The sequence below is a fragment of the Bombina bombina genome, chromosome 1, assembly GCF_027579735.1.
Source record: "Bombina bombina isolate aBomBom1 chromosome 1, aBomBom1.pri, whole genome shotgun sequence".
In the NCBI taxonomy this organism is placed as follows: Eukaryota; Metazoa; Chordata; class Amphibia; order Anura; family Bombinatoridae; genus Bombina; species Bombina bombina.
The window spans coordinates 1102914029-1102933832 of NC_069499.1; the positions used below are offsets into that span (position 1 = coordinate 1102914029).

At 36.0% G+C, this 19804-nt stretch overlaps 1 protein-coding gene across 2 annotated transcripts in view; it reads right to left on the reverse strand.

The window, feature by feature from the left end:
* The window catches only part of MYH7B (myosin heavy chain 7B), a 66556-nt gene that overhangs the window by 18010 nt on the left and 28742 nt on the right, over positions 1 to 19804 (reverse strand). For both annotated transcript variants that reach the window (XM_053696909.1, XM_053696952.1), the window contains 12 exons: positions 18454 to 18517; positions 16858 to 16956; positions 15465 to 15568; positions 15149 to 15287; positions 14267 to 14385; positions 13850 to 13999; positions 12829 to 12999; positions 11198 to 11377; positions 4808 to 4940; positions 3258 to 3331; positions 1328 to 1415; positions 1 to 114 (listed from right to left, as the gene is read on the reverse strand). The exon at positions 1 to 114 is cut by the window's left edge and continues 4 nt beyond it. In XM_053696909.1, coding sequence (XP_053552884.1) covers positions 1 to 114; positions 1328 to 1415; positions 3258 to 3331; positions 4808 to 4940; positions 11198 to 11377; positions 12829 to 12999; positions 13850 to 13999; positions 14267 to 14385; positions 15149 to 15287; positions 15465 to 15568; positions 16858 to 16956; positions 18454 to 18517 — 1435 coding nt within the window. The remainder of the gene's footprint in view (positions 115 to 1327; positions 1416 to 3257; positions 3332 to 4807; positions 4941 to 11197; positions 11378 to 12828; positions 13000 to 13849; positions 14000 to 14266; positions 14386 to 15148; positions 15288 to 15464; positions 15569 to 16857; positions 16957 to 18453; positions 18518 to 19804) is intronic.

The window sequence follows — 19804 nt, forward strand, 5'->3', positions numbered from 1 at the left end:
GCTTAAAATCAGCATACAGTAGCCTGTTAGGATATCCTTTACGACAAATTCTAATGCCTTCCAGAACACCATTGCATCTCAGCTGGTGTAGCACCATAAATGGATCCATAGCACCTGAGGAAAGTAGTTTTGTGTAACTAACATAGCAATAGTGGGTATTCAACTGCAAACATTTGCTTTACAGCCAATGATCAAGCAAGCACTTGTACTATGGGCCAAATCCTATGCAAATCACTACTGACAGTTGCTATTAATAGCAGTGGATCACCTATAACACTCAGTTTCTTTACTAGAAAACCAGGATTTTTTTAAGAATTGGAATACCAGTTATTCAATGGTATGAAGATGGTGTGAAGGGTTTTTGCTAATGCATTGGCATAGACTCTACTTTTAGTCAACATCCCTTTACATTTAATGTAGCATATTTTTTTAATGCACTCAGTTCATTCCATTGTGTTTTGGAACCTGTGGAATAAGCTTATGTATTATATCTAAAATATGAAAGATTATTATTTCACAGTAATGCAGAACACAAACTCCTTATCTGATTGTCTATACCACATGCCTACACAAGAATAACAATCCTGATCAACAGGATGCTAAAATTTACTTTACGCATACTTTTAAGTAATAAGGTCGCTCGTAAACATATAAACTGTTTCTTAAGAATTCTTTGGACATTAGTTCTAAATTTGTGACTTTTACCTTTGTGAATTAGAATATTATAGATTTTATTGTTACACAGTGCGCCCCCTAGGGTGTTTTTTTTTTTAGCACTAAGCCCTAGTTTCCATTGCTATTGTAAACTATGTTAACTGGTGACAACATTAAACATCTCCATAGACTTTAATGGAGATACTTGTTCTTACTACCAGTTTACAGTTTACAACAGCAATCGAAACTGGGCCTACGTTATATTTACCAAAATATTAAAAGTGACAGTAAAGTCAAAATTAAACTTACATTGATTAGATAGAACATAAACAGTAATTTTCAACAACGTTCTAATTTATTTGTGTTATCAATTTTGATAAATTCAATGTTTTACATAGTTACAAACACTGCTGCCATAGACTGTTCTACATACATGCATGCTCTGATAAGTCAACCAAGGTTTAGTCTTCAAAAAAGAATACAATGAGAACATAAGCAAATCTAATAATAGAAGTAAATTGGAAAGTTGTTTAAAATTGAAATGCAATTCCAGTTTCATGAAAGTTTAATTTTACTATCTCTTTAATATACATTGCATCATTTTTTCATTAATGTTCATATAATAATAATATAATAAAAATGATAAATTGATGGCAAGCTGTTACTTTCATACCTGGAGTTTTGGTTTCATTTGGGATGATGCATCTCACAAAGTGAGGTTGAGTTGACCGTAGGTTGGTCATCAGCTTGTTCAAGTTCTCCTGTGCAACAAAATATTAATTTTAGATAAACCATAACTAAAATGCATCCAAAGTCCATTAGTGTGATGCAACTAATGTCTTAAAATACTAATACACTTGGTTTGAGGTTAATGGATCAAAACAGGGTTTCAGAAGGTTTTGCAATTTGACATTAGCGTTAAGCAGCACAGGGTGTATTTGAGGCTACGAATGGGTAGATTTTGGACAGTCTGTGAGTATATTTTGGCCAATTATGTGAGTAGTTGCTCACAATGGACAGCAGGCCAGCTTGAAATTATGACCACCATTCCAGCCTGTTTAATAAATACTGAAACATGCTGGAATAAAGGCATAACTGGGATAACAAGGTCTCAATTTGGTAGTAACCCTTAGATATGGAACACATGGGATGTCTGCAGGTGGTATTGCTTGCATTGCTCAGAAAGCTACTGTATTTACTAATTAAACATATCTTTCAGCAGCTAAGTGAAGCATTCTCTGTATTAACCACTGAGTGGATACGCTATTATATTCAAAGACATTCTAGCTTTTCAATTCAGTCTCTACAGTCTCACTAATGCCTACATTTTTCCAAGAAGGCCACCTCCGTCCTTTAGTGGATGGGGTCCACAGTGTGACATAGGAATTAGCATAACAGACTTCAGCAGGAATGGGAGTGGTATATGTAGGAAGAGGTGGCTCTTTGAAAAACTAATGGAATGTCCATCTAGTACAAACAGGCACAAGACACAAACCCAAATAAAATAGGAACATGACCATATTCAAGTGTGAAGAAAAGATTTATCTGTAATCAAAAATCTTGCTTTCTGGACAGTTAGTATCTAAGGTCTCATATAGATTATAAAGAGGAAATAACTCTAAAAACATATGAAAATATATAACAAATATGAAACTATGAAACAGAAAAATATTCCATCTTGGAATGAAGTACTATGGAATACCTGAGCACTGCCATAGTCATCTTTAACATAAGATCCAAAATCAGTGAGAAAAAATATGTTCTTTCTTCTTATATCTGCTCAGCTGGTCATCGGTACAATATAAAATATCTCTCATTGATTGAAGCTGTATGCAGCTATTTGATTGGACTGACTCTTCTAATATTAATCAGTTGTGGACACTCAAGAATATAGATTGTAGTAACCCCTCAGTTATTAATTTATTTTATTCAGAATTTGATATAAGTTATAGCATATTCTCTAGTTAAAGAAAATTAAATTCAAGATTTAAATCCCTATGAAAAGTTTAATTATGCATAGTGAAAACCTTTGCAATGCTCTTTCACTATTTATTTTGCCTGATTTTCCTGTAATTGGAGTTCTTCCTTTTCCCCCAGAGAGACAGGAGTATACTCTGTGGAATTCAGAACTCTGACCATCCAACATGGTGAACAGTTAGGGCAAAATATTGCAATGCAGTGAATAATTTCTGATGCATATTTAAAAAGATTTTTTTATGTCCTTTTAAAGCCACAGGCAAGAGCAAGCTGTCACATTTAAGGTCCTAGACAGGTATAACAGAATATTAGCCTTTGTCTGCAGGTCTTTACGTTGTACCAGATTCTTACCAACTTTGTCTCTTTCCTTAGCGTTCTCTTTTGACCTTGGCTTTGGGAAGAAAAGAAAGAAGTAGTACAGACTTAAAGTGATGTTCATGAAATGGATTTAACTAAACATCACTGCAAGTCTTAACTGCCTCTCTCTCACAATGAAAATACTCCATTATATTGTGACATCAATGTACAAAATGCATAGCAACGTGCAAATATTTCTGTAGATTATATGTTTACAGTTAAAGGAATGCTCAATATTTGAGTACTTTTGATTGTATTGTGTGCGTTACCTTGTGAAGCTGAGACACTGTTTGAAATGATGCAGCTTTCTTGCGCTTTTCTTTGACTCCTGTTTTATGTTCTTCTGTAAGACAGAATTTGTATATCACACTTACAAGCTGCCACAACGTTGCCTTTCCTCACTTGTTTACTATGTTTACTAAAGGATATAGAACCCACTGCTGGGAGCTAGCTGAACACATCTAGCTAGCCAATTACATATATCGGCTATGCATTTCAACAAAGGATACCAAGAAAAAAAGCAAATTAGCAAGTAAATTGAAAAGTTGTTTATAATTGCATGCTGTATCGGAATCATCAAATAAAAAAATGGGGTTTTATGTTCCTTTATGTTTATTTAATTCCTTACAAATTAATTTACAAATTAAGATTTTGCACATTCTAATTAATGTTTGGATCCAAGATACTCTTGCACTTATACGCTATGTGAAATCGCTCTAATCTTTACCTTATAGAGCTACTCTAAAAACCTCACTCATTTTTGATTCAAGATTTTATTAACTTCTCTTCTACACAGTACATAACAGGACCATGTTTACTGATTCTCTATTAAGTTTTTAGTACTTCTATCTAGTTGCCGTGTACTGTTTGTGGAAATTGGCTGCTGGATTTTACTGATTACCTGTGGCCGGATATTGGAGACGCTTGAGTCTAAGAAGGAATTGTCCTGGAGGTTGTTGTCGGGAACATCAGCCAGCTGGTGGCTGCAACATCCAGCCTGCCTACTTGCATTATCCATTTATATAGTGCCATCTTACTTGTGAGTGACCCATTTGGGATTTAGTTTTATCTGTTTCATAAATCCCACAGTCTACACCATGAGGCGCCCTTTTGTTTTTACCATGTTACAATATAAATGATTTAAAGCTGTCTACTGGTTGTGAAGTAAAGATTGTTAGTACAGTTGCCAATGGCTCCTAGTCCAATCTATACGATTTTGCTGTGTAAATCTTGGCTTACTTTTCTAAACCATTCCAATTCATTTGAATATCCACCATGTGAATTAGTTAAGACGCTAAAATTAAAGTAATTGTAAATGTTAGCATTTTTTTTAAACGCTAGGCTGTATCTGTGCAATTAAGAAAAGGGACAAGAATTCTTGATGTTTAACAAAATGTATGATAAAACTTACCTTTATTTTGTTGCTCATTATACTTAAATAACCCTCTCCGGCCGCCCCTGACAAAAATATTTTTTTTTTATGAGGTGACATTCCCTCCTCTTATCCAATAGCCGTGCTAGCCATACGGTACTGTGCATGCATGCATATTTGGCAGACTTGTTAAACATTCAAAGGCTTTTATTTAGCTGATTATCACTTTGTGCTTCATGACTATGTAGAATAACTTTGGAAAGGGAATTAAATTACTCAGTACATTTGAACTCACTTTGATTAATAGCTACAAATGTTTCTAAACTTCATCCATTCATTATTCAATAGGTACAGTAATATAACCAAAGAGAGATTATCAAAAGGAATCACACTAAATATTTCTGAAACAGCACAAGGCTCTAAAGGTTTTTCTAAAGAATAAGTTACCTGAATAAGAGCTGACATAGTTTTCAAACAAAATAGCCAGAAGCCTGTTAGATGACTTCTGAAATACGGTTACAACAGTTTCATTCAGTGGGTCCTTATTTTTATCCAGCCATCCCATAATGTTGTAAGGCACCTATCAAATTGATAAAAAATATATATATATCAATGGTTCTGTCATCTTAAAGTAAAATGTAAATGTATTTTTTCTTTTATTGTATCTAAAATTAATATATTTTAAGAAAGGCCACACAACTGATTTGATGACCATGTGCTGAGTTAAAGGGACATATTATTCAATTTTCTTTCAAATAGGTGGTGTGAGTCCATGATCCATTACTCATAGGAATTACATTCCTACCACTAGGAGGAGACAAATTTTCCCAAACCACAAGAGCCCTATAAAACCCCTCCCACTTTACACATACCTTAGTCTTTACTTTGCCTCCGTTGGAGGTGGTTGAAGCATGAAGATGTGCATGATTCCTTCAGTGAAAGGGGCTTTCAGAAATGCAAGAATGTAAGTTTAGATGCCGGCCCATTTTTGGTGAACAACCTAGGTTGTCCTTGCTGATTGGTGGATAAATTCATCCACCAATCAAAAACTGCTGTCCAGAGTTCTGAATCCAAAAAAAAGTTTAGATGCCTTCTTTTTTTAAAAAAGATAGCGAGAGAACGAAGAAAAATTGATAATAGGAGTAAATTAGAAAGTTGCTTAAAATTGCCTGCTCTATCTAAATCACGAAAGAAAAAAATTTGGTTCAGTGTCCCTTTAAGTTGAACACATCGTTCTCTTTTTAAAAAGTTTTTAGTCACTTTAGGGGTTAAAAGAATCCTAAGTATTCTGAGTATTCTAATTCTGTCTCTGACTTGGGGGTCGATCCGATATAAAGCGTCGCCCGCAAAAGCAGATTGAGCTCGCATTCTATTGGCTGATCGGAACAGCCAATAGAATGCGAGCTCAATCTGATTGGCTGATTGGATCAGCCAATCGGATTGAACTTGAATCTGATTGGCTGATTCAATCAGCCAATCAGATTTTTTTAACTTAATTCCGATTGGCTGATAGAATCCTATCAGCCAATCGGAATTGGGCGGACGCCATCTTGGATGACGTCATTTAAAGGTACCTCATTCCAAGTTCAGCAGTCGGCCGGGATGGATGCTCCGCGGCGGCGGAGCGAAGAAAGAAGATTGAAGATGCCGCCGGAAGAATGAAGACTTTGCTGCCGCTTGGAGGAAGACGTCGCCGGAGGAAGAATTCTTCTTTGCCGCTTGGAGGAAGACATCGCCCGGATCGGATCAGGAGTTCGGCCCGGTGTGGTGAAGACAAGGTAGGGAGATCTTCAGGGGGGTAGTGTTAGGCTTTTTTAAGGGGGGTTTGGGTGGGTTTAGAATAGGGGTATGTGGGTGGTGGGTTGTAATGGGGGGGGGGGGTATTGTATTTGTTGTATGCAAAAGAGCTGAATTCTTTGGGGCATGCCCCACAAAAGGCCCTTTTAAGGGCTGGTAAGGTAAAGAGCTTTGAAATTTGTTAAATTTAGAATAGGGCAGGGAATTTTTTTTATTTTGGGGGTTTATTATTTTATTAGGGGGCTTAGAATAGGTGTAATTAGCTTAAATATCTTGTAATCTTTTTTTTATTTTTTGTAATTTAGTGTTTGTTTTTTTTTGTAATTTAGTTTAGTTAATTTAATTGTATTTTTAGATAGATGTTAGTAGTTTATTAAATTTATTGATAGTGTAGGTGTATTTGTAACTTAGGTTAGGATTTATTTTACAGGTAATTGGGTAATTATTTTAACTAGGTAGATATTAAATAGTTAATAACTATTTAATATCTATTATACCTAGTTAAAATAATTAACAATTTACCTGTAAAATAAATATTAACCCTAACATAGCTACAATGTAATTATTAATTATATTGTAGCTATCTTAGGGTTTATTTTATAGGTAAGTATTTAGATTTAAATAGGAATATTTTAGTTTATAAATGAATTAGATTAATTTAATATAAATTTAGTTAGGGTTAGATAGAGTTAATATAGTTAATATAAATACTATAGTAACTATATTAACTGTATTAACCCTAATATAATTGGGGTTAATATAGTTAATATATATAATGTAATACCTATATTAACTATAATATACTTAGGGTTAATATAGATAACATAGCTGGCGGCGGGGTAGGTAGATTAAATTAGGGGTTAATCATTTTAATAGAGATGGCGGCGGTGTTAGGGGCTCACTTTAGGGGGTTATATATATAATATAGCTGGCGGCGGGGTACGGGAGCGGCGGTTTAGGGGTTAATAGCTTTTTTATTGTTAGGCTAGTGAGGGGGGATAGCGGATAGAGGGTTAGACAGTGCGGGCTATGTTAGGGAGGCGTGTTAGACAGTGCGGGCTATGTTAGGGAGGCGTGTTAGACAGTGCGGGTGTTTTAAACTTTAGTCAGGTTTTATAGGCGCCGGCAGATTCTAACGTGGCGCAAGTCACTGGCGACGCCAGAAATTTGTACTTACGCAGATTTCTGGACATCGCTGGTTTGTGAGACTTACGGCACGTTAGCATCTGACGGCGACCTATATGGGATGGCTCGAGTTGCGAGCTGAAACTGCGGGCGACGCCGGTTCCCTCGCTTGCGCCGCAAACTGCGATCGATATCGGATCGCGCCCTTGATTGCTAAGGAATGATTTAAACCGGGAGTTTTTCTTAATCCTTTTTGCAAGGTTTAAAAGGTGTAACCTTTTTTCTACATACTGGTTCAGCTCTCAGACCAGCTATTTCTATTACTGCTTCTAATTTCCGGTTGCCCAGTCTCTCAGAACAGTTTTTTCTGATAACACTGTTAGTTATAACGATTAAGTTTGCTTCAGAATACAAATTATTTTATTGTGATGCTGTATTTGATATTATAAAAATCTATTTCAAAAGCATGTCTGTAGCTATTCTTACTAGGAGGGGGGCCTGTGGCTTACATCCTGGAAAGCTTAATATGGTGTCTAATGTCTAGATTATTGTCTCTTTCCTTAAAAAAAACACACACAAAAAACCCAGCTGACTCCTCTGTTTACAGCAAGGTTTATATGGTTTACGCTGGGGACCTTATGCTCATTGGAACAAGTTCAAACAGGATAATAAGTCTGTTCCCACCTCCAAAACTACTATTTCAGTAGCATACACACATATGCTCCATTACCTTGTGTTCCTGCATTTAAATGCCACTCCTACTCACAGAGTAAGCAGCAAAATGTAATATAACTGTGGCCCCAGATCCAGTAATCCTGCTAAGGGGTAGTTTTTAATCAGGAGGATTGGGTTCACTATGTCCCAGACCTCTGGGTTTACAACATTATTCTCAAGAATATTGCATTGGTTTAAGAACAAGGCCTCCAGAAGAGAGTTTTTTCTTCTTCAAACTGTCTCAAATTTCAGGGCCCTTCAATTTTGGCCTCTGTTGAGATATGGGAATAGTTTTTCCAGTTCAATGCAAGAACAGGGAATGGGATTTTAATCAAATCTCTTCATTGTTCCAAAGAAGGAAGTCACCTCCTGACCAATTTTGTATCTTGTACTCTAAACAGTTTGTAAGAATTCCATCTTTTAGAATGGAACATATAGAACTATACTACCTTAAGCAAGGTTAGTTTATGTCCATATTAAATTAAAGGATGCTTACCTTCCTAATCTAATTTACTCAAAATATCAGTTTGTTGCTCTTCCATTATGATCTAGTTACAACTCTAGCCTACCACCACACTTACCCTGAATGCACCCGATCCTGTATGATCACAGAAGGTAAGCAGGGCCAGACCTGGTCAGTACCTGAAAAATAATAATATCAAGGTTCTAGGTAACCTTTTGTCTATAACAGATCTCCGGGCATTGCAGTGCTTTTGCCACACAAATTCATTACCTGAATGATATCTTGGTACTAGCTCAGTCCTTTACTTTAACAGAATTTCACACTAAACAACAATTGTTGTTTCTTAAAACAAATTTAGTGTCCATGAATTTTTCTCTAACAGATTAGAGACAGATAACACTGGTATTTACCTATTTGAACATTCAGTCTCTTTCACTCCATTCAGTGGCTCTGTGAATAGAAGTACTACATCTTATATTTACAGTTAAGTTGCCAATCAATATTATACCCTTCAAGCTTGGCCTCTGTTAATCTCCATTTCCAGACAGACAATGTCACAATAGAAACTTCTGTCAGCCATCAGTGGGAACACACAGTTCCCTATACTTGATGGAGGTGTCTTGGATTCTCTCTTAGGTAGAAGTCAATTTTTGCCTAAATCTTATGATTCACATTTCAAGAGTGAATTAATGGAGGCAGACTTTCTCAGTCATTAGTCTCTTCATCCAGGGGAGTGGTCTCTTCATTAGGATGTGTTCTATGTGATTGTGGATCTTTGGGGCCTAACAGAAAATAGATCTGACGGCCTCTCGTTTGAACATCAAACTTCCCAGGTACTTTGCGAAGTCCAGGGATCCTTAAGCAGAGGTTAGTGGATGCTCTAGAAGTTTCTTGGTCATTTCAACCTGCTTATCTGTTTTCTCCTCTGGTTCCTTTTTCCAGAGTGATTTTCAAGATAGAACTAGAAAATTAATTTGCAATCCTGATTGCACCAGCATGGCGTTTACAGGATTTGGTATGCAGATCTGGTTCTAATGTCCAGTTATCCACCTTGACCTCTTTGTCTGCGGTCAGGCCTTTTGTCTCAATGTCCTTTTTTCCATTCATGGCATGGAAATTGAATGCTTAGTTCTGAGACATAGAGGTTTCTCAGAAAACTTGTCTCTACGATGTATAAATCATAATCCCTCAGATTCTTCAGTTTTTACAGGATGGTTTAGATAAGAATTTATCTGCCAATTACCTGACAGAGCAGATATCTGCTCTTTCTTGTTATTTATCAGAAGATTGCTAGTCTTCCTGATATTACTTGTTTTGTTCAGGCCCTGGTCAGAATTAAACCTGTTATCAAGCCTATTTCTCCTTCTAAGAGTTTTAACCTAGTGTTTTGCAGACTCTTCCTTTTAAACCTATACATGTATTAGACATTAGACTACTTTCTTGGAAAGTGTTGTCTCTCTTAACTTTCTCTTCTGCTATAAGAGCTTTTGTGTTGTCTGCTCTCTCTTGTGGGCCTACTTACGTGATATTCCACCTGATCCTAAAAATGCTTCTGAAAGATCTTTGCATTTTTGGATGTTGTTAGAGCATTGAAATAATATGTTAATGCTACTAAGGTTTTTAGACAAACTTATATTCTGTATGTTCCTTTTTCTGGCCCTAGGAAAGATCAAAAGGCCTCTGCTATTTCTTTAGCCCCTTGATTGAAACGTTTGATACACATGTCTTATTTGATGTGGGTCAGCCCTTTGCCACAGTGGATTATGGCTCATTCTACTAGGTCAGTTGCCACTTCTTGGGTTTTCAAGAATGAGGTTTCAGTTGATCAAATTTGCAAGGCAACCACTTGGTCCTCTCTGCATACCTTTACAAAATGTTACCAGTTTGATGTTTTTGTTTCCTCTTAAGCAGCCTTTGGTAGAAAGGTCCTTCAGGCAGTTGTCTCAGTTTACTGATTATGCCTTTTCCTTTGAGTTTATTATAAGACATTTTATTCTTTTAGGTAGTGGATTTAATTTCTCAGCGAAAAAAGCAGTTTTTTTTCCAATCCCTCCCTTTATGATTACTCGTGAACTTCCACAGCTTGGGTATTAGTTCCCATAAGTAATCGATCGTTGACTCTCGCCACCTATATGAAAGAAAACATCATTTATACTTATCTGATAAATTAATCTGTTTACGGTGGCAAGAGTCCACGAGCCTGTACCCTTTTCATAGGTTTGATTTGTTTTAAGCACATCTTTTTTTCACTGCTATACGTCACTTGGCTATACGTCAGACCAAGGTATGTGTGACCATAAGAGGGGTTTTATAGGGCTCTTGGGTTTTGGGAAACTTTGTCTCCTCCTAGTGGTAGGAATGTAATTCCAATGAGTAATGGATTGTGGACTCTCGCCACCATAAAAGAAATTAATTTATCAGGTAAGTATACATTTTTTTTTCTATTTTGTATATGAAAGAGCAGCAGTTAAAGATGTTAAAGGTATTTTGCAAGAAAAAGGTTAAGTAAAAGCTGTTTAAGTTTAAAATGAGAACAACTCCCACACAAAAAAGTAAAGCTTAATAATACAGTTTGAAACATTTTCTTTTAGATAGAATGGGTACATTTCTGAAGTATCATGTCACATTTGAAAAGCTTTTTTTCTGTCCCCTAAATTTTGGGGTTATCCATGCTAATTCTGTGACAGTTCACATCTATTTTTATGCACATGCACTCTCATATATTTTGTAAGACTCACCACTCCAGCGTAATGGACAAGTTCAAAGTGAGGCTCATATCTGCGTTTTTTGTCCAGTTTTGGCTTCTGGAAATTGGGGGATTTTCCCAGGTGGTTATCATACAATTTTGCTTTGAAAGTCATGTCTGAAGCCTTGGGAAACATACATTCTTCTTCTAAAATTGATAGGATTCCTAAAGGCTGGTGCCAAGAAATGGATCAGAAATGTATTTTCAGTTCAAATGAACCAACATTTTCAATGCACTTTTGTCAGTAGTGTTTCTGGGGGCACTGAGAAGTGTAATGTACCCTTATCATTTTTGTAAAATGGTCAGCATAAGTTTACATTCTCATCCCTTTTTACATGTGATTTGCTCTAGACAGCATAAAGGGAGCGGGTAAATTGGAGCAAAATGGGGGAAGGTATAAATATCAACAACATAAAATAATGTAAACAGGTTTAGAATAATCATTTTAATTTAAACAAACTCTAGTATAATGTATAGACCAGAGGTGCCCATACTTAAAGGGACATGAAATCCATTTTTTTTTCATAATTCAGATAGAGTATTCACTTTCAAAAAAGTTTCCAATTTACTTCTAATATCAAATGTGAATTATTTTTTGAAGAGATATCTAGATAGATAGGGGCTTATCTATCAAGCTCCGAATGTAGCTTGATGCCCTGCGTTTCTGGCGAGCCTGCAGGCTCGCCAGAAACAGCAGTTATGAAGAAGCGGTCACAAAGACCGCTGCTCCATAACCTGTCCGCCAGCCCAGAGCAGGCGGACAGACATCGCCGGAAATCAACCCGATCGGGTTGATTGATACCCCCTGCTGAGTCTGCAGGGGACGGCGTTGCACAAGCAGCTCTTGTGAGCTGCTGGTGCAATGCTGAATACGGCGAGCGTATTGCTTGCCGTATTCAGCGAGGTCTGGCAGACCTGATCCACACTGTCGGATCAGGTCCGCCAGACTTTGATAAATTGGGGCCATAGTGTGCACATGGCTGGAGCACAGAAAATAGTGCTGCCATCTAGTGCTCTTGGTAATGTATAACATTGTTACAAAATTGTTTCCATATAGTGCTAAAGACATGTGCACGCTCCTGAATGTACCTTACTGCTTTTCAGCAAAGGATAACAAAAAAAATCGAAGAAAATTGATAATAGAAGTAAATTGGAAAGTTGTTTAAAATTGTATGTTATTTCTAAATCATGAAAGAAAAGTTTGGGGTTTTATGCCCCTTTAAGCGAGATTTGGTGTACTTTTTGTTGTCAGTGTGATCTATTAATGAATATGCAAATCATAAGCCAATCTAAGCTGCACATGATATTGATCTTCCTTATTAACAGAAGTATTGATATTCTTGTGCTGAATCGCGCTTGTTTTTACTTGAGACCACAGTAGTGCTGCAGAATATTCTTGTGCAAAACACATTTTTACATTTCTGTTAACCTGAATCCATATATTATCACAAGTGGCTAAGAGCAAACTGGGAAATCACACACCAGTGTTGTGATCTACTGGTCAGCACAGCACTTACAAATTACCTTATATCTTGTTTAAGTATTTATTTATCCTTGCAGACCTCTTAAGAACTATGTCTATACAATGTTGGTGCTATGTATAATATGCACACTAAGCAGTACCTTTTCAATTAAGTCAATGCAAGCTTGCAGGTCCAAGCCAAAGTCTATAAACACCCACTCAATCCCCTCTTTCTTGTACTCTTCCTGCTCCAGGACAAACATGTGGTGGTTGAAAAACTGTTGCAGTTTCTCATTTGTAAAGTTGATGCAAAGCTGCTCAAAGCTGTTGTACTGCAAAAAAAACCCAAAAAAAAAAACCAGAGTTAGGAAAACGCTACCACCACATATAACTCATTTTTTAAATATTGTTTTTTTGCATTCTCAGGCCTTGAAAACCACAGAATTGTCTATTTACATATTTCTATGTCATATATGGTCTAGATGCTAAAAAACATAGCTTGACTAGAAAACTAACTCTCTTTATTAGAGTGACAGGTTCATCTAGCTTGTCCTTGTTCTTCTTGGATGGACTTTGAAACACAGCAGTGCCACATGATTCCTTATAGCTTGACATCTTGCTGATGCTAATTGGTTTTCTCTATGACCATATATACCTTGCACTTTGTCAAAAATCTAATTAACTTTAAAAGAAGGTATCATAAATATTAGTAAACATTGCTGGATTTTATGCAAATCTGTTTGTTTTTTAGTCCCCCAATGTCCTCCAAAATCCTAAAAAAGCAATAGATCAGGGGTGTTGATGTCTTTGTAAGTTTGACTATATTTTACAGTATAGATTGTCAATGGACTCTACTAGTACCTGTACTCAGGGGGCTATTTTAGCCTGTGTCTAGGGCAGTGGGATTTAGAGGGCTGTAAATGTGAGGTGCTGTGAGTTATATTGCATGACACCTTTCCACTCCTATGCTCTCAAATTTATTAATTTTATTGCAAACCTATGATCCCTGATTGTCTTTGAAATTTGTCAAAACTAAGTTGTGAAATTCAGACTAAGTGCTTTAGCATTTTCTATTTATTATGTATTTATTGATTGTGCTCTTCTACTGTGTTAAGTAGCCCGTTACAGTAGAACATGATATATAACCTATAAGCCTATGCAATAGGATGATTGCACAAGTACCTCAAATATTTCAAAGCCAGCAATGTCCAGAACTCCTATGAAGAACTGTCTTGACAGCTTTGTGTCCAGGGTTTTGTTAATTCGATTAACCAACCACTTGAACATCCGATCATACGTAGCTTTAGCCAGAGCACCAACCGCAAACACCACCTAGAGCATCAATAGATAATGTGAAAACTCTATACATAATGCTTTGAGAAATAAGAAAGGTTATATTGCCCAAATAAAGTAAACGTTAATATGAAAAAAAAGAAAGACCAGATTTAAGAAATTATAACTAAATATAGATATTTTGGTCATTTCTTCTGTCATAGCTCACAAATACAATCCTACATTTTCCAATATATAACTTACATTATTTTTTACATATTTTTTATAAAACTTATATGAAGTATAGATCTGTATACAAATAATTACCTGCTCCAAATTTTGACCTTTGACCACATATTCATTCCCTATTTTCACCCTGGGATGGAGCAATCCTTTAATGAGATCTGCTGAGCTGATTCCCATCAGATAGGCTGCCTTGTCTGCACCTGTATAAAGCACAGATATTTTGAAAGGGTAGCTAAACCTTCTCAACACTGACATCAATCAACTTCATATCAGACAGGAATATAATAAGGCTCAAGTACACGACTAGATGAGATTACATGAATCTCAAAAATGTGTAGAGAAAGAAAGCAGGTGAACATTTAATTACTATATATTATAAATATTAGACAAGAAATCTGAAAAATTGAAAGATTTTGTGTGTATATATACAGTGTGTGTATATATATATATATATATATATATATATATATATATAATGTCTTGTAAAGCTAAAATGTATAACATAAATTACTTAAAGGGACATGAAACCCAATATGTTTCTTTCATTATTCTTTTATGCCTCGTGTTATTGTCTTACCCATATGCATTGCTATTTTTTTAACAAAGGATACCTAACAAATGAAGCAAATGAGATAATATAAGTAAATTGGAGTGTTGTTTAAAATTGTATTCTCTATTTGAATCATGAAAGAAAAATGTTGTGTTTCATGTCCCTTTAAATGCAGTAAAATAGAGCACCTAAGCACTAATAATATAATAACAACATATATTTTGTTTCTTTTCCTAATTTTTTTTTTTATTCTTTTATTACATATATGATGGTAAGATTTATGTTTTTCTCTTACTTAACCATTTTATATTGGATCAAAATACAAATATTTTTGTTTACCCGGTATTTTATTTTGTGGACACATGGGTCAGATATTGTATAGTTATTACAATAGCTGCACAAGGCACACTCACTTTCAGTGCCGTCAGTCTCAGCCTGTTCCTCTCGTTGCTTCTGCTTGAACTTCATATTTCCGAAATGCATAACAGCGCCCACTATTTTATAGCTGCCCGTTTTCTCTTCCTGGCTGAAGCCCAAGATATCCATTGCATGCTGTTTAGACAGATCACATGTTAATGAATGTTACTATACTAAGCTATGTATAGTTCCATTTAAAAATGGCACATGACTTCTCATAATCTTCCTTTACATTCCACATAGCCAAAATGTAATACTGGTAACCAAACAAACGTTGAGTTTCTTATACAAAAAAGTTTGGCTTTTGCTTACATCAGTGAGCATCAGCTCTTCTCCATCATCCAAATTATCCACAGTCGTTACTCCTTGTGAACAGAAGTGGTAGTCATAGGGATTTGTGGAGACCAGGAGCATGTCTGTAGTGCAATGAAAGAGGGTTAGTCAAGCAATATATATGATAAACTTAAGGTATATATAGAGAGAATTTCATAAAACCAAATTGATTGATGTTCAGTATAACTTAACATTCAGGTCCATGAAAAAAACTGTTTACAGCATTAAAACATTTAGTGTTACAGGATGACCAAATATGACAAACATGTCATTTTTCGTATCAAAATAATCCACATGATGTCACAATGAGATCGCTTATAAGGGTTGGTAAATTATATATACATAACTAAAATTAAAAGTTATGCTATAACTTCAGACAGGGCTTGCAATATGTGGTTTATGGCGTGCCATAAAAAAGGGAATGGCTACCTTCTTTGCCTACTTTAGATTTAAATTGTGTTTTGGAATTTTTAATCTGTTAATCTGTGGGTTTCCTTAAGATTTCCCTCATAATAATCTTAAAGTGGTGGCAGTAGAGATAGTTTAGTGTGGGTGGTGTTAAAGGGGAGGTTTGGCATTTTTCTGGATCCAGTACAGACTACAGAGTGTTTGTTAACCCTTGCACCAACTGAACAAAGTCACAGACTTGCCTGGAGTGACTAGACTGTGACAAACTGGTTAAGGTGGAAAGGGTCAGTTAACCCTTTCTGCAACAAACTGGTGACTGGTGCCCTGTAAGTTACTAAGGCCAATACTACAAAATTGTTTTAATAAAATAGAAGTATCATACAATACAATGTTGTCAGTTATATAGAATGGTCATAATACTAGAGACATCCCTGTATGACAAAAGTATAATGGTAGAAAAGGACCAAAGTGAAAAAGACCCTCCACAACAGTTTAGCGTGTGGCACAGAAGAAAAGTCCATGTTGAATGTCTACTACATACATGATTATCTATCTAAGGTTTATACCCTGTAACCAAAATAAGAGTGAATAGATAGACCCTCGAGATGACTGTCCAGCAGAACAAGAACTAAACAAGATATTATAAGGGACACTAAATCAGTAGTGTCCCAGACCAATCAAATAGATGTTACCCGCATTCCCATTTAACCCCCTCGCTACACTGGCCTCCCTGGGCCTTAAGGTGTTTTTTTGTGACACAATGGTGGTACAATGAGAATCCATACTGCATGCTCTATTGTAAAATGGCAGGGCTTTCTCTTACACCTATGCAAGTTGTTACATTATTTTATATTTAATATTTTTTTAATTTCCCTTCTATCCAGGTAGATAGGGGCAAGTATGACCGTTACATTTTTTAAATAAAAGCTTTTTCATATTTTGTGAAGTGCTGGTTTTATCTCACCTTGAAGCTCTGGTTTCTTTCCAGACAGAATTTGATAGTAGATGTGATAACTCCTCTCTCCAGGTTGCTGAAAAATAACTCTTGATTTTTCCAGCAGATCTAGAAAATAAAAATGTCGACTATTTTAGAGATATGATGACACATATTTTCGATACAACATTTAAACCAACATCTTACAGAGCGAGTTTCCATACATTAAAATAAACAGAAACATTTTACCCCAAAAGTAACATAATGCTCCACCAAAACACATCAATACAATATATTCACTGAAGGAAATAACAAACCATTACATTTCTTTCGTTGTGCACCAGCATATTTAGAAACTCTGAATATCTCCACTAGTCTGTGTTTTTGTTCCTTCTATTTGTTTCTGTATTGAAGCCTCTCCTTTTCTATTTATCTCGTTTCGCTTTCTGCCTCACCCTATTGTCTTTCACACACTTCTCATGAATGTATCTTCCTCTGTCTCTTTCTGTGTGATTATTGCCACGTTCTGCTTTTAATTTATTGTGTGCATTTCTTTTAAACTTCACCCATTAAAATGCCAATTACATGATATAAAAGAAAGTCAAGTTAAAGAAAGTATTCAAATATGATTATATGGTGCATTATACCGATAACAGCCAATAAAGCTATGAAATTAGTCACAACTGCAATGGTCAATTATATGATAACTAAATGATTATAAAGCCTAATTTAAAAGGTTTGTCTAACTCCTAGCAAATAAGGTGCTATTTGTGTGTGAATGTTATGTGTACCAGGATTTTTTAGATAACACCTTTCAGTACTCTAAATCGCTGGTGTGAAGTGGGTCATATGATTGCTATTTTTACTGTGGTCATGTGACATCTTGGGGAACATAAGACAACTCTTTAGAATGATGAGTCTCATGTTACTTCAACTGGCAGACTGTTTAATCGCAGGTCCTTTTTAGACTATTTTCTATGCTGAAGTAAAACAGTGTGGAGTACTTGTATTCTGCTTTGATCAATGATAACTTGGATTGATTACCTATGTACTTGTGTGCACTGCTACAATTGTTCTCTCTCTCTGTACAGTTCAGGAGTGAATATTGATTTCAGCCAAGGATAAATAATTTAGAATCTCCCAAACCTCCCCTTCTACAAAAGTCTTCACCTAATTACTTAGATATTTAATATAGTAATATACACTCAATCAGTGAGTGGTGAGCATAACTAGGATATATTTTTAAGAACTAATTGCATGTAAACAGTGGCAGTTCTATTGGGCTACTGGTGCTAAGCACCCCCAATCAATCCTGCATATTCAGAAAAAAAGTTTTCAACAGCCATATATTTGCAGGGCAGATACTTTTTTTTCTTCTATGTTCTTCCCAGGACAATAAGACAATAACATTTAATCAGTGAAGGCGTTTAGAATCAGAAAAGCAGGAATAAGTATTAAGAAAACCCCTCATTAGTGCCACCATCTAACATTGATATGTTATTCTGTGGCAACCTTTGGTAGCACCCAGATTTTTATGGTCTAGAACCACCGTTTTGTATAAATTAAAAAGCACATTTTAGGACTATGTTTCATCTTTGGTGTGCAAGTTTTCACAAATGTACTTACAGATGTCTATATCAGCAGAAGCCAATTTTCCTGTGGGCCCAAACTGGATTCGGATGAACTTCCCCTGTGAAATATAACTTAATAAGCTCAGACAAAGCACATAAACCATTTAATAACAAATATACACAGCAGCATCAGACAGCATTGCTTCTGAGCTCTGATAGGGATGAGCAATGGACACATTTTTTTTATTTTCAATGCCTATATATACGGTTCTATTACTCCAAAATGGGTCTGTTGGTTCTCTTGTAAGATGTGGTAGCAAATAAACAAAAACTATAGAGCAGTACTTTCCACTTTATGTTGCAGGGCCAGATGTGTCTCTAAGACTGCTGCCTGTTTTCTTTGCCAGACTGCTGCCTGTTTTCTTTGCCAGCTGGTTCATTTACATGAAAGAAGTTTCATCTATAGCCTAATGTCTGGGGTATCTGTACCACTGGGTATAATGGGTCTACAAGAAATTACCTCTAATTTTGATTTAAATGCCTTGATGAACATTCACTCTAGTGAAATCACTGTGGTAGATTTTAGACACAGGGGCCAATTTATCATGTTAGGGCGGACATAAACCGCTGCAGTAGATCATGTCCGCCCTACATCGATAAATGCCTACAGCATACGCTGTCAGCATTTATCATTGCATAAGCAGATTCGGGTGCTAGCAGGGGGGTGTCAATCAACCCAATCGTATTCGATCGGGCTGATTGCTGTCTGCCGCTTTAGAGGTGGAGGACGAGTTAAGGAGCAGCGGTCTTAAGACCAGTCAACACAGTAGATTTGCATAATCAACAATTGCAAGATAACAAGACAATGCAAAAGCACTTAGTCTGAACTTTAAATGAGTAGTAGATTTTTTTTCTGATAATTTTTAAAGTTATGTCTTTTTCCACTCCCCCTGTACCATGTGACAGCCATCAGCCAATCACAAATGCATACACGTACCATGTGACAGCCATCAGCCATTCACAAATGCATACACACTTATTCTTGCACATGCTCAGTAGGAGCTGGTGACTCAAAAAGTTTAAATATAAAAAGACTGTGCACATTTAGTTAATGTAAGTAAATTGGAAAGTTTTTTAAAATGGCATGCTCTATGTGAACAATGAAAGGTTAATTTTGATTGAGTGTCCCTTTAACTCCTGTTACCAGCGAGCCTGAAGTCTCGTGCAGAAACAGATGCATTGGGGCCGATTGAAGCTTTTATAAATCGGCCCTATAGAGTGTGATAAAGGATTGTGAGATTGAATATATCAGGTAAAGTATATCAATGTGAAAAAGTGCCACATTGAAAGGTTCCAGATAAAATAATAACATGTTAAAAGTAACATTTGCCAAATAAATTAGACAA